At 46.5% G+C, this 17,415-nt stretch overlaps 1 protein-coding gene across 1 annotated transcript in view; it reads left to right on the top strand.

The window, feature by feature from the left end:
- LOC118785919 (vang-like protein 1) overlaps positions 1-17,415 on the top strand; it is a 53,956-nt gene that overhangs the window by 13,343 nt on the left and 23,198 nt on the right. Inside the window, exons 2-3 of the mRNA XM_036540869.1 lie at positions 2,182-2,447; positions 10,476-10,605. Of these exons, the coding sequence (XP_036396762.1) occupies positions 2,377-2,447; positions 10,476-10,605 (201 nt within the window). The 5' untranslated portion in view covers positions 2,182-2,376. The remainder of the gene's footprint in view (positions 1-2,181; positions 2,448-10,475; positions 10,606-17,415) is intronic.

Below are 17,415 nucleotides of genomic sequence, written 5' to 3'. Positions count from 1 at the left end.
AGTCATTCAGGGAGAGGAGGGTTGAAGGAAGAGCTAGTTAAACAGAGACTATGGAAAGTTTACTGTAGATCAACAGTGTGTGTGTGTCACCCTTGGTGCCTCTTTGGATTTCTTAAATGTTGGGATTTCCTGTGTGCAGCTGTTGTTCCACATCTGGGACATAAGTAAGTGAGTAAAGCAGTTGCTGCTTCTGAGTGGCTCACAGGTATTGGGGTAGTGAGAGTGAGTGGGACATTTCCTGACATTCCTGACATTTCCTTAGTTTTGCTCTTCCCTCTTCCCGCTGAGTTCTTTCCCTTGTTTTAAATTGTCCACACTCACAGCGCATGGAGCAGTGGCGTGGCCACACCGATGGATGGTGAGAGCCTTACAGATCTTACACCTGGAGCCCATGTTGGGATTGTCAGGGCTATAAAAGGTGCACAGCTTTATGTTTAGGAGGATCACTAAGTAGTCCACTTCTTAAAAGCGGACCCCAGCACGTTCACCACCCCCTTCCTGTTTCACCTTGAGTGGCAATGATGAGGTGATACCTTCGGCATTGAATCAGCTGTGTATTGTTAGAGGTCACACGATTTTACATAAAGATCCATGAAGGAGGAGAAAGGTGCAGGATGCTTAAGCCTGTACCCCAGGCACCAATATGGTCTCCCTGCGATCGATTGCTGGCTGTGAGCAGCAAAACCTTACAGCTGTGGTGTCCCCGTCCCCCTTAGAGCCTGGTGTTGCTCATGTGCTTCTTGAGTTAGAGAGGACCTCACCACCCATGGGTCTGTGCAAAGACAGGAACAGGTCCTTTGTTATAGCTGGGTTTTGTGCCACTAGAAGGAAGCCCTCTGTGGTCACATGACCATGCATGTGAGGGAGATGAGTGAACACTTGCACAATACCTGGAAGTATTGATTACAGAAGGGAATGCGTGAGGAAGAAAGAAAGACATATCACCTGTCTTTTGGCTATGGGTTTTAATGTGCCTAGCAGTGATATAGTTTCTTTTTTGATGATTACCATATACATGTTTATGTCAGATGCAGTATTTCAGGACAGAGCGAAGCCGTTCAGAGAAAGCCTGAGGGCTAGTGGAGTGTGAATGGGTGTCAGTTCTCTGCTGCTGGAAAAAAGGGTCTGCAGATTCAGAATTATTTATCCAGATCATTTTCTGAGTCAACGCTCGTGCAAGCACTCATTTGATATTCCGGCGTGGTCCCCCTTGTGTTTGTCTTGCCTAAAGAAAAGCGCAAGCAGAAGCAGGAATGAAATCCCGCTCTGAGATGGCAGAGGAGTCTCTTCCTCAGTGGTCTGATCTTTCCCGTTAATAAAGACTCGGTATAATTAGATTCCTGTGAGGATGCCTCTCATAGTTTTAATTACCACAGACAGACACTGCACACAGTCCTTTAATAACATAAGCACTCCGCTCCCGCTCAAAGCTCCTTTTAATTGGCTCTGCAGACATTGTCCTTTGAAATGACAGCGGTGGTGGCTGTGGGAATGCTCCCGGATCACGTTCCTTACAGAGGACGGTGACAGAGCCTCCTCAACAGCAGAGATCAAGCTTTGTTCCAGTAGTTCCGGTAGCTGTAACACTGCATAGTCATGGTAGAAACCTCTCTGCAGTTTCATGCACCTGAACCACAAAGGGTGCAGAAAACATCCAGCAGGTGAAATTCGGTGTTCAGCGGGAGAAATAGAGCTGGAAATGGAGCAAGACCTCTGTGGGGAGATGGGAGGTGTGTTTTGTACACCACAGATCTGGTAATCTGCATGCGAAGGGGATGGTCTTTCTGTGTACCAGGGGAATTATGTTTCATTACCTCTGTTCTAATTCATTACCCCCCGTAAATCCTCTTATGGGTCCAGTTCTGATGACAGATTGGATTAGGCTGTACGTATGAATGCTGTTGTCATCATCAGTCACTTTAAATTGAATGCGGCGCTGATTCGTCCCATCCCTTACCATCTCTAATCTGTTGATTCTCCTCACCAAATGGCCACAGGTTGATTTTAGAGGAAGTGCTCCAAAGTGGGAAAATTGAGACTAATCAATTGTGGGGGCTGCATCTCTATGTAACCTGCTCTTGAGCACCTTTGGCTCCTTTCTGGTGGAACAGGCTTCTTTGTGTTTCTGTTTAAATTTACAAATGTCAGGCTGTACCTTGACTATTTTTTTCTTTTCTACAGGTTGATGATTCCTAATAGGGAGCCCCCAGGGTTGCTTTCAAAATAGAATCTCGACGGCACGCGGACAATCTCCTCAGCGAGCTCCGCCTCCTGCCGGACAAGACTGCCCACAAGCTCCCTCTGTGCCTGCCGGGCACCAAGCCAAACAACCTCGACAGGCCCCTCGGCCAATCGCTGGGGCAGGACAGCGCCACCATGGACACAGAGTCAACCTACTCTGGGTACTCATACTACTCGGGTCGCTCCAGGGGCTCCCACAGGCATGGGTAAGGGGGGCTGTCTCTGTCTCTGATCTCTGTGGGACCGGGGCTTTGGCTGAGGTTTGTCATTACCTGGCTGGTTTGACTGTGCTTAAGCTGGACAGCATGCTCAGAGCAGCACCACCCCTGTCCACTGTCTCCATCTCTCTCTCTCTCTCTCTCTCTCTCTCTCTCTCTCTCTCACTGTCTCACCAGTGTGGCACAATTTGTCTGTCATTGGTGAAATTACAGTGTCAGACATGTTCAGGAAAGGAGCAGGAACAGGTGCCGAAGTGACCGAGGCGACTGGCTCCATGTTTCTGCTGTTGGGAAGAGCTGGGTAGATGGACTGGCTCTTGGAGAACACAGGGTGGTACACACGCATGCAGGCGTGTATATAACACACTTCCACATGTAGTACTAGTACTCGTTACCCTCTTTCCTCTGTTGTGCAGGAGGAGGCTTGCTAGCTTAGAGATAATTCTGTCAGTTTTCCACTGAGTGCAGGAATAACCAACTTTGATGTGCGGGCCTCTGTACCTGTCCGTTGCTAGCCTGCATATAATCATTGTGTCAGTCAGTGCCATGTAGGCTGTTCATCTAGCTATGAAATAGGCTTTAGTCAGTAACAAGTATTTTTCCAGCACAGGTGTCAAAGGTGGTGTGTAGCTTTCCTGTTCTGAGTTCTGTAATTTTATTTACTGCTGCTTAGGCTCTGCAAAGAGAAACCATGCAAGCCTTGTCAGGCAGCAATTTTTAAAAATTGTAGTATGTTACTGACGCACAGCATCAGTGTTATGTACTCTTTATCAGCTCGTCACACTTTGCTTCCTCCCCCCAGACCAGCTGCAGGAGGGCTGAAGTGCTCTCCCTCCCTGTCTGAGTTCTGGCACGCGGCTACATTCCCTCCTGTAGCTCTGCTTCTCTCGCACTCGCTCTCTCTCGCTCGTCCCTCCTGACCCCGCCCCCCCTCCACTCAGTCATGCTGTTGTCACCAGGCTGTGTGGATGGATGTGGGGTGGAGGGCAGGAAGGGAAATGGTGCATGTGGTGGGACAGGGGATGGGAGGGGGGGGCGGGGGTTTGGGGGGCGGCGTGCCTCACTCCTGCTCTCCTCTGACATTCCCTGGGAAAGGAATTCCCTGAGCCTCTCGGTGCGGACAGGCACACTTCACAGTGAGTGACAGAGGGGAAAGTGGCACGCCGCCTCTGTCAGCCGAAACCGCTCTGCTCTCTGCGCTTGCTGCTGGTCTAAGCCCTCTCACAACCTAATATTGCAGTAGACATAGAAACGCCATGGAATTTCCCAAACAAAAAAGTAAAAAAATCAAGAAAAGGGAGTCGCAAATCCTTGGCATCCATCCAGTATCTCTAGTGTGTCTCAGTCTCAGAACAATTGTGTTTGTTTTGTTGGAATTTGGGGTACTTTTGTCAAGGCAGTCTGTGTATATCAGGATTACCGTGCATGGAAATGCACCTTAAGAATTCATTGTGATTGTATTTGTGGGGGAGAGCGAGAGCCCGCCCATTCTCAGTGTCAGACTTTCCTGGAATGCACTGCTGTGTCTTGTTTTACAGAGCTTTTCAGTCGAGTCTTAGAACAGGTTTTCCTCATTTCACTACCCTTGCCCTGGCACTCAGCAAATTAAGCACCACCCCAGGTTCTGCATAGAACAGAAGATGACAGACACGACTTATTTAGCCCCCAGTTCTGATTTACATAGAGACGTTGTAGAATAATGCACTTTTCATGCAGTATGTTTTTATGTGGAAGATGCATTGAAAATATATGGAACAATAATTTATCTTCTTGACACTCACTTGGCATTCCAAGAGAGTTGCCTGGTCTGAGTTTATGGTGATGTCCTTGTGAATGTGTTTGAACTTGAGTTTCTCGCAAACGTACGTCAACCTTTCTCTCCCTGTGAGCTTGTTTTTTCCTATATGTGTTCTATAGTGCAGTGTTTGTAGGGGGAGTGTTTGAGGGGCAGTTGAACAGATATGGATGCAGGTAGCAGGCTGCAAGCACTTTATGTGACGGTACATAAAATTTGGCTTTGTATGCGTATCAAGCCATTTTGGGTGGATGGTTTTTAAGGCAGTGGTTTGCAAGACAGAAATCTATTAACGACATGGGAGACAAGTTTACCCTCTATTATGCTGGTAGTTATTGAATTCTCACACCCACATCAGCTGTCACTTGTGTGGAAAATTAGGTTGCCGTATTTGTACAATCCCAAAGTGTGTGGGGAATAAAACAAATTAAGAGGGTGCAACAAATCATTGTCCCTTTGGGGAAAGGAGTCCCCAAAGCGATTGCCTCCACATAGTCAGAGCAGTGCTTCTGCGTTGGTCCAGGCATGTCCTCCGTACAACAAAGGATTTCTGTGGGCATTCCAGAACCTTCCTCCAGCACCAGGAGCCGCTAAGGAGCTTCTGTTCTCTCTGCTCACTCACCTCCACGTGTGGCACTCAGGATGGGACTGAGGCAGGCCATAGTGAAGGTCCAACGTGTCTATTTTCTGTTGTCCGAGGTGCCTGTTTTCTACTGTGTGTCGCCTGACAGCAGCATTATCACAGGGGCCGCTAAAGGTTTTAAACCCTGCAAACAAAGAGGGCGTATTACCACTTTTCATGTGCTGAGCTCGCTTTCTCCTGCCGACCCTGTGTCAACACAGCTGAAGTGAAGCACTGGGGCTGGTGCAGAGAAAAGGCAGGATTCTACTGGGTCCTCATGTGGGACACATTCTCACTCTGCATTCAGGAAGCAGCTAACTGCCTCAGATTGTTTATAGTGTTTCCTTTCCTGATTACATGCTGCAGGATCTGTCCTCGGCCACTGTGGGATTCCTGCAGCCCAGAATATCAGTCTGTCTGCCTGAAGCCTTTTGAAGTTTCACAGTGCCAGCCTGTTCCTGGCTGGAGGAATTTTATGTGGTGTTCAGAGCACTAGAGCCGTGATCACAGGGATGTTGCTTGGATCCAAAGGCTAGGGTGGAATACATGTTTGATGCCATTGGGAAGATGCTTCACTTGTTCTGTGCTTTCAGTGCACAGTAGACAGTAAAGGTGGCACACGTAACAAAATGGACTGTATCGTAATGGAGGCAGGACCATGATGCCCAGTTTAGAGATTGATTATTCTAACCTGAATACGGGTCATTTGAGTTCTGTAAAATTATGGCTTTCAACAAAACAAAGCTTAAATAAGGAGCCAAAATCCAGAAATTCATTTAAACACATTTTAGCTTTTACCAAATAGGACTTTTTGTTTTTTTACTAGTGATATCAACACTACATGCTCACAGTTATTTGTGGTTATGAGGCTGTTAAGTGGGGAGCAGTGGGCACTTGGCTCTCTGTGGTTCTGCACTTGGAGAAATGCCAGATTAGTCCCTCAAGGCATTTCCTGCTGATACTAAACTTTAAAATGACTCATTTTCCTCTCTCCCACAGAGGTGAGATTGCGGTTTGATATTTGCCTCTTGCTCCAGTTAAGTGTAATTTGTTTGTAATGGCACCTCTCAGTGCGGTGGTCCGTCTGTATACAGCACCTCCGTCTCTCAGGTGTACACTTCAGCAGCAGCTACACAAAATAGAAATACAGCTCCAACGCTCAACCCCACATGTACCTATTGATAACAGCCACTGTGCCTTTATGTACAGGTGGGAAGCTTGTCCCTTTTCGTATGTGTCAAAATTAAAAGCTGGAAAGGCTTGCCAAATGGTAATGTGGGAAAAGCTTGCCAGACTTCAGGTACTTCTGGGACTTAAATGTACTTGCCCTATATTTGCATTTGGAGGAGACAGTCAGATTCTGTTCATAAATTGTATAAAAGTGCTTTGGAATGCTAAGGTTTCTGTACAAAGATGTTAGCTGACTAAATACCATTACCGTGGAACTGAACGAGATCCTCACTCAAGGAGGTAAATGCACATTGAGAGACCTTTATGAAAAATCTCACGCTCTTATCACTACTCCACCTAGCACTCTTATCACTGCTCCGCCCAGTGCCCTGACCGCTGCTCCACCCAGTGTGATAGATACAGTGCCCTGACCACTGCTCCACCCAGTGTGATAGATACAGTGCCCTGATTATTGCTCCGCCCAGTGCTCTACATACAGTGCCCTGTCCACTGCTCTGTCAGGCACAACTGATTGTGAGTACCAGAGCCTCATGAGAATCCCACAGTGCCGCTGGTGGTCTGAGCCCATTCCCTTCTTCAGCCCTCTCTACTTTAACTGTGCTCACTCAGTCAGTCAGTCACAGAATACCCAGCCAATATCCCTTTCCCACACTTCCTTTAAAAGGAATCATCATCATCATATTCATGTTTATCGTAATAACTGAAGTAATATTTGTAGAAATGAAGATTTTAATTATTTATTCATGGATAACCCAGGCATCACTGTGCTTTTTCCTGTACAGCTTGACAATGTTATGCACTGAATGGTTGCATTCATTCAGCTGATGATGTTAATGCCAAGGACCCCTCCATACGGGGCAGAATTTGTTTTATGTTGCTGGGTTTTTACCTGAGTGCCCAGCAGCACATTTAATCTAACCTGAATGGCAAATTCACGAGTACACTACCTGAAAATGTGTACACTACCCATTACTTCCCACCATTGTTCCTCTCAATCTGATCTGAACATGCCGTGGCATAGCCATATTTCACTCTCTGAGGTCTGTAAGATGTAGCAGACATTTGATACTTCTCAACACACAATTCAGGCTTTTGTGACTATTGTTTGTTCTGAAAATAGTTGTGTCCTGGGGAAGAAAATTAATTGGTAAGTCAGGAAATGTATGGTTTGTGTGAAAGTCCCTGCCCTAATGAGCTACTGGTTCACCTGAATGCCGGGATATCCTGAAAGGGGCCCTCATGTCATACTAAAACATGATGAATTGTATGGGACTGTATAGGAGAGAAAATGTCTTGTGGTTTTTGAGGAAATTGTGCTTATATTTAGACGTGTCACTTCGGATGATTTTGCTGAAACTGAATATCTCGCACAGTTATACTCCACGGTTGTGCAGTGAATCTTTAGCTCAGACACAAAAAAGGGACTTGCCTCAGGCTATTAGAAAGTAGTTGATGGTGTGACCGTGTGCTGTGAAACCGGCAGTGCGTACCTGCACGTTGGAGTTTGTGGACGCTGGTGCGCTTTCACTGTTTCACTGTGTCACTCCTCTTTCTCCACTCCACAACAGAAGTATACTTTCAAGCTGGGGAAAAACTCATCTCTCAGGTCAATTGCATTATTTTGATCGAGCTGTCAGGTGATAAACCTTTTTAGTGGATTATTTTTTCCATTAATTGAACAACTGAAAAACTTGTATATTTTTATTATTATTATTTTAATGATAAAGTAATCAATTTCTGTGGACAGAGGGCACAGCTATTTCTTTGTGAGGACCTTCAGCTGGGTGATAAGACCTCCAGGCTTTGGACCACTGTAATAGAAACACTGTCAAATCATCCTGCTCTATTCTCAAAGGGAAATTTCTATGTAGTAGCTCATGTGCTTGTAGATTGCTATTCTTTATGTGAATGACTCCTGCTCGCTAAGCCATTCAATACTGGGTAAATGTGTCATTATAAATCCAGCCATATTTTTGATAAGGGTGAATACCTATCAGGCAGAAGGCTTTAATATGAATACAAAAGGAATTAATACTGGTAATGCCTCCATAGTTGCGCTGTGTCGACAGTTAGAATGTTAGAGCTATGAGGGCCAGTTGACAGCCAGAGGGAGCAAGGGGGAATCCCTGTTGCACAAAAATCTCATTTGTTACAGTCTCAAAATTGTATTACGGCTTTACAAAATCCGTGTAACAAAGGGTAGACAATGTGAGTGTTAAAAAAAAAACACTTTTTGATAAAATATTACATAGGGTTTACGAGGCAGCTCCTGTCCAAGAAATGAATTCCTCTGAAAGAAATGCCTTTTGTTTTCCTCTGGGAATAGCATCTGTTAACGGAATGAAATGAAAGGAAGGATTTGCAGTTCCTGGCTATCTGGAGTGTTTATTTGCATATGATTCCTGTGCTGTAGGTGCTTTCCTTCCAGACGTCTCCCACAGCGCTGCATAGTAAAAGTATTGATTCTGTTTCCACTCGACTCTTCCACTTCCAACGCAGCGCCTTGTTGTCTCAGACTAATGATCTTCACGGCTGATGACAGTATGGCGGTGGGGCTTGTGTGATGGCTGTGATGATGAAAACATGAGATTAGTCAGAGAGGAGCTGGAGAGCTGTTTACAGCTCAGTGATCTCCTCTGATTGTTTAAGGGCTGTGATACAACGGTAATGGGCAGAAAAAAATCGTATTTGAAATGTACGGTTAGTCTGTGTTCTGGATTTATTAGCTTGGGAGGAAGGTCAGCCCAAGGGTTCAGCTCTGTTAGTGTAATGTGGTGGAGTGGGAGTGGGGGGGGGGGGTGGAGGTGGGCGGGGGATGGGAGGAGGGGGGCAGTGGGGGGGTAGGAGGAAACGTGGAATGTGAAATGGGAATTGAGGGACAGACCTGCGCGATCCCACAGGGCACACCCATCAAATCTGCTACCACGGACGCACAGAGATTTACAAAGAGGTTTATGAGCGAACAGCTATGCCTGCCAAATTCCTCTGTATCTGGATCAGCTGGCCCCCGGGCTTCATAGCCAATGTGTGTGTGTCTGTGTGTTTGTTTCTCTTCATTCTCCGGCCATATTCAGTCGTAGGTAACCCGTTCTATTACAGCTCGGGGGCCGAGTAGAACAACGGCTTGCATTTCTGTTACTTTTCTGCAGGTATATCTGATACTGGACCTGTTCTGGCAGCATCAGAGGTCACCCACCTCTCATTCCACCCTCACTCTGCAGCTAACTGATAATACAACATGACAGCTGGGTGTTTGCAGATTTCTTTTTTTTTTTTTTTTGGTGCACATATGCTATTTATAGTTGTCTGTGTGGAGGCTAAGTTGGAATCTAATTAAATATGAAAAGTGAAGGAGGTAAAATGCTAATGTTACCTCTCCTCAACATCATTGCGTGTACGCTGATGGTCTTCATAATTTGCTGCGAAAATAAATGTACTTAATTTGGCATGAATGAAATTGCAGGTGCTTAGCAGTGTAATGTAGGTCAGCAATTACATGTTTGTATGCAATGTTTTAAATCAGCTTGTTTGGGAAAATGAAGGGTTTCATGTATGCAATTAACCACTGTAATGAATGAGGTTTCCCTGAATGCATGAAAATGCATGCTGCCCCTCCTCGCTAGCCAACAGAACCAAGTCTCTTGCTTATTTATCCAACTACAAACCCTTTACCAGCACGTCTGTAGAAAGGCTGCTTGAGGTGGCATCTCCACACACATGAACGTAGCTAGTGTAGAAGGAGCTTTCGGCATTCTCACACAGGGAAGCATGACTCCTTGCAATACAGCTGTGGTATAACAATGATGTGCGCTTTCCAAATGATGTTTTTATACCTCCCCCGCCCCCCAAGTTGTATTATTGTACAAAGTAATCCAGTAAAAAAGCCAAGACCTTTCTTTTGTTGGACTGTTTATTCATTGGAGATGGATACAGTCCAAAGCTGGTTTCCCTCTTTGAAATTTTAATGCATACCACTGCTCAGCCTGCTTTTGCCTGTGTACCATTTCGGAACGTGAGCTGCGCGATGCCAGCTCTGGGCCTGTTATGTGAAATACCTAGAGCTAGTGTAAACGTGAGAAAACCACAGCCATTCCAACATGGAGAATAGCTGAATCCCAGGCTGTACGAACGCCCTATTTGTTAGTGTTTTGTTAATCCCTGTCAGCAGTTTGCTATTTGTGGGGGAGAGAAAAGATGAAAAAACCTCACGGATTAGGGTCGTCAGAGCCGAGGACATAGTCTGCTGTGTCCAGTTTGTTCCGGCCGTTCCGCGAGGGCGAAATCAAAAAAGGGATTTAAAACGCTGCCTTGGTGGCAACCATGACAACAAGCTCTTCCTCTCCATCTGTCTGAGCCTCACGATGACCGCGCTCCCCTCACCTCTTGCCTACGCCTCTGTGTTTTTCAGGGAGCGCAGCCGCGACCGCCACAAGTCCCGCAGCAAGGACAGCAGCCGCTCCGAGAAGTCGGTCACCATCAACGCGCCGCCCGCCGAGCCGCTCCTGGGGGACCAGTCCGCTCGCGGAGAGGAGGTTCAGGTACGACCCAAAACGGAAAACCTCCCCTGCGCAGCTGCGCACCCTCCCCGCCGTTCAGAGAAAACCTGTTTTAATCATCGGTTGACACGAGGGAGAGGAGATCCAAATAGGTCACTGGATCATCATTTTCTGTAGAACATTTCTTCTGCGCTCTCTCTCTGTCTTTCTGTTGTTTACTGGTGCAAACTTGCAGTGAATAACAAAGTGGGTCCAGTTTTTGAGTGATTCATTCCAGCTTGTGCATGAGCCTGATGCATTTGTGGTTCAGTGGGAGAAATCTCCAGATAAGCTGGGTTACTGTCATGTACGTTTTTTGGATTTAGTTCATTGCTGCTTTGTACTGTTTACGGTGTAAGATATGCTGTGGTAACTGAAAGATATAAAAAGGATATTCTCAGAACTTTTGTGATGGTGCTTTAGGTAGCATAAGCTGTCAGTGTCATGTGATGCCTGGAAGTGATAATTGTCAGCATCTGAGGTAGAAGCCTAAAGCCATACAGTGCCCAGGGCAAGACTGAACAGGATCAGGAGCATGGCATAGGGTTACGATATGTCAGTGGGTCAGACCTATGCCTATACGGCCACACATAGTTAGGCTTTGAAGCCAACACATTGGAGCGGGGCCTTTTGTGAAATAACCCAAATTCTGTTTGTGTTTCACTGACACTAATACCCCTTTGAGAAGCGCTCGCTTCCTGTGTTAAGGGAGAGGTCTTTGTCTGGGGGCTTAAGAGGTGCTCAGCACTAATTTGTCAAACCGTGGCCTTACTGGAGGGACCCCTGCAGGGGGACAGAGAGAGGAGCAAGCGTGCACCTGTGGGAGTCACGTGACCTCTCAGCCGACACTAATAACATGGCTCACATTGCGTCTGCCAGCGTCCGGCCCCTGTAGTGTACCTGAGACCAGGTGTGCTGTTGGTCAGTGTCATCACCTTATTGAAATAACTTCTCTGTGGTTGACATTGCTGGGGGTGTGGAGGACTGTAGTTTGGCTTACTCAACTGCAGGACATCTGTTGGTACTAGTCAGACCTGCAGCTGGGTGTCTTGTACATGTAGCTTGCCTGAATGAATGGGGTCTGGTTAACCTAAGGTATCTGTATAGTGTGGATCATTCTCACTGTACTGTTTTAACCATGGCACGAGTTGAACTGCCTGGTAATCACTGGCTTAGCTGAGGACAGGTGTGCGCCAACACAGGGTGTGCTACTGGGTCACCACAGGAAGTCCCCTGGGCCACACCCACCAGTAATAAAGTCTCAGTTATGACATCATTTAGTCAGCCGAGACATGAAAGGAATCATGAAAAGAGTGCAGTAGATTGGGTCAGAGCTGCACTTATTAGTTTATATATAATGTATAAATTTATTTATATAAAGGATAGCATAGAGATGTTGCCTTGCATAGCATTGTCATGGTGAATTAATTAGTCAGCCCTTCTGTTAGATAATGATGGCTGAAAATCTCTGCTTCTCAGTGACCACCTAGTAGCCTAGTAGCTTATGAACCGCTTTAAGCCTTCATTCTGCATGTGATTTGTTCCTGTTTGTTTGAGGGAGAGCGTGGTAGGTTGGGGGCCCCATGTCCCTCTGCAAGCTCCACAGACCGGCCTATCAGTGTGGAATTCCTGAATTTCTCACTCTGTGTGTGTGTGTGTGTGTGTGCAAGCTCATGGTTCACGGTTTTGGGAAGATCAACAGTTAGTTTGCCCTTCATGTTTAATTTTGCCTTCCTTTTTTTTCAATGAGGGTATTGCTTGTGATGGCTGTTGCCATAAGGATGAATTATTTATTCGGCTGAGTGTTTGTCTTGGGTGTCGTAATAGTTTTTATTGCCTCACACAGCCCCGGCGTGTTAATCCTGTCATTTTATTGGACCTTTATTGCCACTGGATTACTACAGGAGCATGGCATCCTGTACCAAAAGTGGAATGAATGTAGTCACATACGTGCACGCACACACCTAGAGCAAACGCCCGCTGATGCTGCAGACAGGCATGTGTGTTGGAGTGCTGGCTTGTCTGTTTGTCTCTCTTGGATGGGGGTGGATGTTCCCGGGTATAGGGGCTGCGTGGGGTGGGTGTGCATTTCCTAGACAAGCCGTGACATCTCTGTAAAGGTGTTTCACGTTCCTCAGCCAAACATCAGTGTTAGGAACGTATGCATATGTGTTTTTGAAGCAGAGCTGGAAGGTTTTATTTCAGCAATCATGCCATTTCAGAAGCAGGGCAAGGCCCCCAGCAATGAGAATGTGCAAACTTTTATCTCTGTTCAGTCGGTGAGTATTTTTACCTTAGCATCAATAAAATATGTCATTCCGTTTTGTGACAGATGTAGTGTAATATGTTACTGTAAGAATTTGTAATTTGATGCTTGTAAAAGGCACATGCATAGCCGGCTTGCTGGGCCTAGGGAATGCACACTCATTAGTATAATGTACCATGAAATGGCATGTCAGAGAAAGGTGATATTTATATTCCTGTGTGTTCACGCATTCTTGTGAAATTACTAAAAAATCTGTTGACTGCAGGGGTTAATTGTAAAAAGCATGCATGAGGTCATCAGAGAGCTTATTGTCAGTAATTCCAAGTAGCAGTTACTACTACAGAGTTTTCAGTTTGTCTGGGTAGAGGTGCCCCTTATAGACTTAGGCAAAGCTGACAATTGGAGTTGTGGTTTTTCAGGCCAGAGATGACATCTGTACATTGTGGTTGCGGTGGTCCTGGGTATGTACACTTCTTGAGTTGTGGTTTGCTAGCCTCTGTGGTGATGTACAGATACAATGAAGGGTGGGAGGTTGCACAGAGATGGCGCAGGTCGTTTCACAGCTCCCTGTCCAGCGCAGGCCTACAGAGGGCATTTATTTAATTTCTGTTCACTCAGCCTGCATCAAATTGGTCCATAGTGATATTCATCTCTTACAATGGTCAAAAAAAGAAATGAGAGTCCAGGCAGTCAGTTGATGTCATTCAGGCACAAATAAAGGAACAAATCCAAATGTAATAATAGTGCGATATTAGCCCAGCCAACCCAAGACAAAGAAGCTCTGCAGCCTTGATCCGTCCCTTATTTGAGTCAAAGCTCATTGGATGAACAGATTCCCATTGCCTGCTTAAAGTCAGCCCGGGTTTTATTTTTTCGCGTGGTGCAGTGTGGTTGATATAATAGGCTAATTGGGAATGCGTTCGGTCCACCAGAGCAGCACGCCGCCAATCTAACATCAAACCGTCTCTCGGCGAGAGCGGCGGAGCCTTGCGCAGAGCTGGCTTTGAACCCAGCTCTGTGTAGCCCTGCACTGGAGCTCATAATCATCGCTGTTCTCTTACAAGTAAACCGTTTCCTCCGAGCAGTTTAAAAGCAAATGTGAAACGAGGGGAGTCTGTGCTGTGCTGCTGCTGTTTTGTTTTTTGTTTTGTTTTTCCTTATGCCCTTCAGTACAATGTTGAGGCTTGCGTTTTGAATAATTCTGAGCTGAATTTTCTTTCCTGAGCTTCTCGTTCCAACATGTATGTACTGTGCTGAGTTCTGTGAATCATGCCAGTCTTCATACACCTTGCACAGTTGTTCACCTTTTGTCCGCGTGTACCATGTACTGTGAACCAATTAAATTTGATTGCGGTTCCTGGTGGTGCTTGTCCACTACTGGAGAGAACGCAGTTCTGTTGTCCCAGAGATCAGGGTTTCCAACCCAGGGCTTGTGTTCACTGCAGAGCGGACCTCTGCTAATGAGGATCCCTGAGAGCGCTGTTGTAGCACTCCCCAGCAGGGCTGGCCTCCTGTTGTTGCTCAGTTTCTATCCACCAGGAGTGATCATGAGAATGACTCCAGGTCATCTCAGACATGGCCGCTGTGTTCGTTTGCTCTCCACCCATATTCACAGTTATCTGCCTCTCCCTCATCATCGGCGTTGTCCCTAGGGGAGTCCATGTGATTGGAGTGCACAGTGCAATGCAGCCCACCTGATACCGCGTGTTCAGTGGCACTAACCAACTATAGCAGGTCTTTATAATGCTGAGAGCATGTTTTGCTGCTGACGCTTAACGCTGCATGTGGGGACAGGGGGAAAGCAGTGGGAGGGTTTTAGTCGTTTACGTCCTGCATGCTGCGAGTGTTCTCTGGGAGGTGGTCTGCTGAAGACCAGGAAACGGCCAGGCACAAATCAGTGACTTGTGCTAGAAGTACATATCCAATAATATTTCAGGCTGAACAACAGGCAGCAGCATCCACAGGCCCATTGCCCCTAAAGGTAGTTAGCTATAAAAAGCTGGCCTGTCGTGAAGTAACTAACTGGCAAGATTTCTTGCATTTCTGGGTTAGTGCATGAGTGCCACCAAGGAGAGCCTTGATAAGGTTTTTTTTCCACATCATAAACACTGTACCCTGGATCAGTGCTGTTGTTGAGCTAGCTGGGTGAAGGCAGCAATGGTCTCTGATAGTTCTGTATTCTTCCAACGAAAACGGTGCCTTGTGGTTTTCCGTGCTTCCTCTGAATATTTTGGCGTGATCGTAACCTAAATGAAACATCACCAGCTCTCTCATTAGGGCTGTCCAGGTAAAGTCAGGTAACTGTTGGCAGAATAAGAATAGAGAGGCAGCTGAGTTTCTCCTGTGTGTTCTAAGGACTGCAGAATCCAGGCTGGCCAATTATTCTCCTTGCTGTACTCTGCTCTTTTGATTGAGCTCTTTTGGTGGAAAGGAGGGAAAAGTGATAATCACTGGAGTGGCCGGCGTAAGACAAAGAAGTCGCCGGGGGGGTTGAGATAGAAGATGTAGGGTGGAGCGGGCAGCAATGCCCCTCGGCCTAGCGAGAAACGGGTGGTGAGCAGATGCCTGCCCGTACATAATTGGCTTATTATTTTGTTTGCCCTCTCTCTCAATGGGGCACATCTGTTTGTTTAATGGAGCTTTAGCCCAGATACTCGCCGCTGCCCTCCCCCCACCCCCCGTCTCCTCACCACTCCACTACGCAAGTCATCCCACGTGACCCCCTGCCAATGCCTTACATAAAACATCCACATAGAATTTCTCCTTAAGTAGTCTTGGACGCTTTGTGCGTGGGGGAAAGGGGGAAGAGGAAGCCCTAATAAGAAGGATATACAAAAGAAAAAAGAATCGGTGGCAGCACTTGTACTTGTTTGGTGTAAATTGCACTCTTCTTATTGCCTGCCTCAGGAAGGCAAACAAGAGTTTTCAGCGGGATCCCTCATCTCCAAAGTCCCATTGGTTATGCAGTCCTCGAACGCTCTGCCTTGTCAGCACCAGGTAAGCTAGCTACAGCGAGACTGGCCCATCATGGGATCAGTTAGTCAAGACTAAAATCTCTTGCCGGGGCTCCCAAACGTGCCGTGTTGTGCAGTGACATTAAGGGCTGTCCCTGTCTGAATGGTACTGGCGTATTTCACAGAGTGTCCCTGTGTGGTTCATTGCACGGTTTTGTGTTTAAATTGGAGGTAAACCGCAGGGAGTGTGTGGGCCAGCAGGGTAACAGACCCACACGTATGACATTTGTTTTTCTGGAGATGTCGCATTTGGCGCCTGTGTTTAGAGTGCCAGTATTTCAGTGATCGAAAGTGTGTGCAGGACTAAATTGCTCTTGAATGACAGCTATGTGAGCTATGCCTGGCTTTGTGTGGACATAAAGTGTTTAAAGTGCAGCCTGCACTTGAAAGCATTCCAGAGTGGCTCTTGGAAGACGGAGGGCTCATTATCTGTATAATGGTGAAAAGAGATGCGGTGTGACAACAGTCAGAGCCTCTGTGCGCACACACACGTGCTCTCTCTCTCTCTCTCTCTCTCTCTCTCTCTCTCTCTCTCTCTCTCTCTCTCTCTCTCTCTCTCTCTCTCTCTCTCTGTCCCTGTCCCCTCTCTCGTGATCTCACCTGCTGGGGTTTCAGCTCTGCGCTTTCTCACATCCTTGCATCCTTCACAACTAGAGTGAGGCAGTGAGAGTCTTCTGCCCCTCACACTGCCTAGCTTTATACTGGCCATGCGTCCAACAAAGCTTTCCATTCAATGGCTGTTCCTCACCCATAAGAATAGGCATGCACTTTGTTTAAGTGCCTTTCCCACACTTGATATGTGCAATGTGCAATATGGGAAAAATACATTGATAAAATGTATAAATAATAAATACCGTAAGAGTACATAAAGCAAGGAATTCTTGCATATTGCACAAATCCCTAATGGAAAATGTCAGAGCACAGTTTGTTTTTGCCTCCCATTCCATATGATCAAAAATTCTACTAGTTACAAATTTAGCTTACCGTATTGCACATGTACAGGAATTCAGCTATACCGTGTAATACAAATTCAAGAATGCAGGTATGCCGTATTGCACGTACTGGGTGATTATCGTCTGAATGGGATGGAAAAGGGCTGAGTGCAGTGTTGCGAGGATGTAAAAACGTCTCCTTCATGCTAAAGAGCACAATCCAGGAGGTCACCTTAGCGCTGTGTCCTCTTGTGTCATTGTTCTGTCTTATCTGCAGTATCTCCCTCTTACCATTCCTCATAAATACCTCTGCCCTGCCTCCTCGCTGTTTCAGGTCTCTCTTTCTCAGGATTTGACTCCCATAGACTGTACCATGTATTATATTCATGCTGCATTTGGTATTTTCCATCTTTCCCGTGTGCTCCCCTCCCCCCAGTCGTCCAATGTAAAGGCTCCTCTCCACTTATCATTTTGTGTTTGTTGTCCTTTTCTGCTGCTCTGAAATAGGGTAGCTTCAGATGGGCTGCGATCCAACTGGTCTTACGGCTTCAGGCCAGTGCTCTCCACCTTGGGGAGACAGGTTAAATCAGCTCAGCTAAAC

Source organism: Megalops cyprinoides, chromosome 11 (genome assembly GCF_013368585.1).
Source record: "Megalops cyprinoides isolate fMegCyp1 chromosome 11, fMegCyp1.pri, whole genome shotgun sequence".
Lineage (NCBI taxonomy): Eukaryota > Metazoa > Chordata > Actinopteri > Elopiformes > Megalopidae > Megalops > Megalops cyprinoides.
The sequence above is the reverse complement of the archived record's forward strand: the minus strand, read 5'-3'. Positions and strand labels throughout refer to the sequence as shown.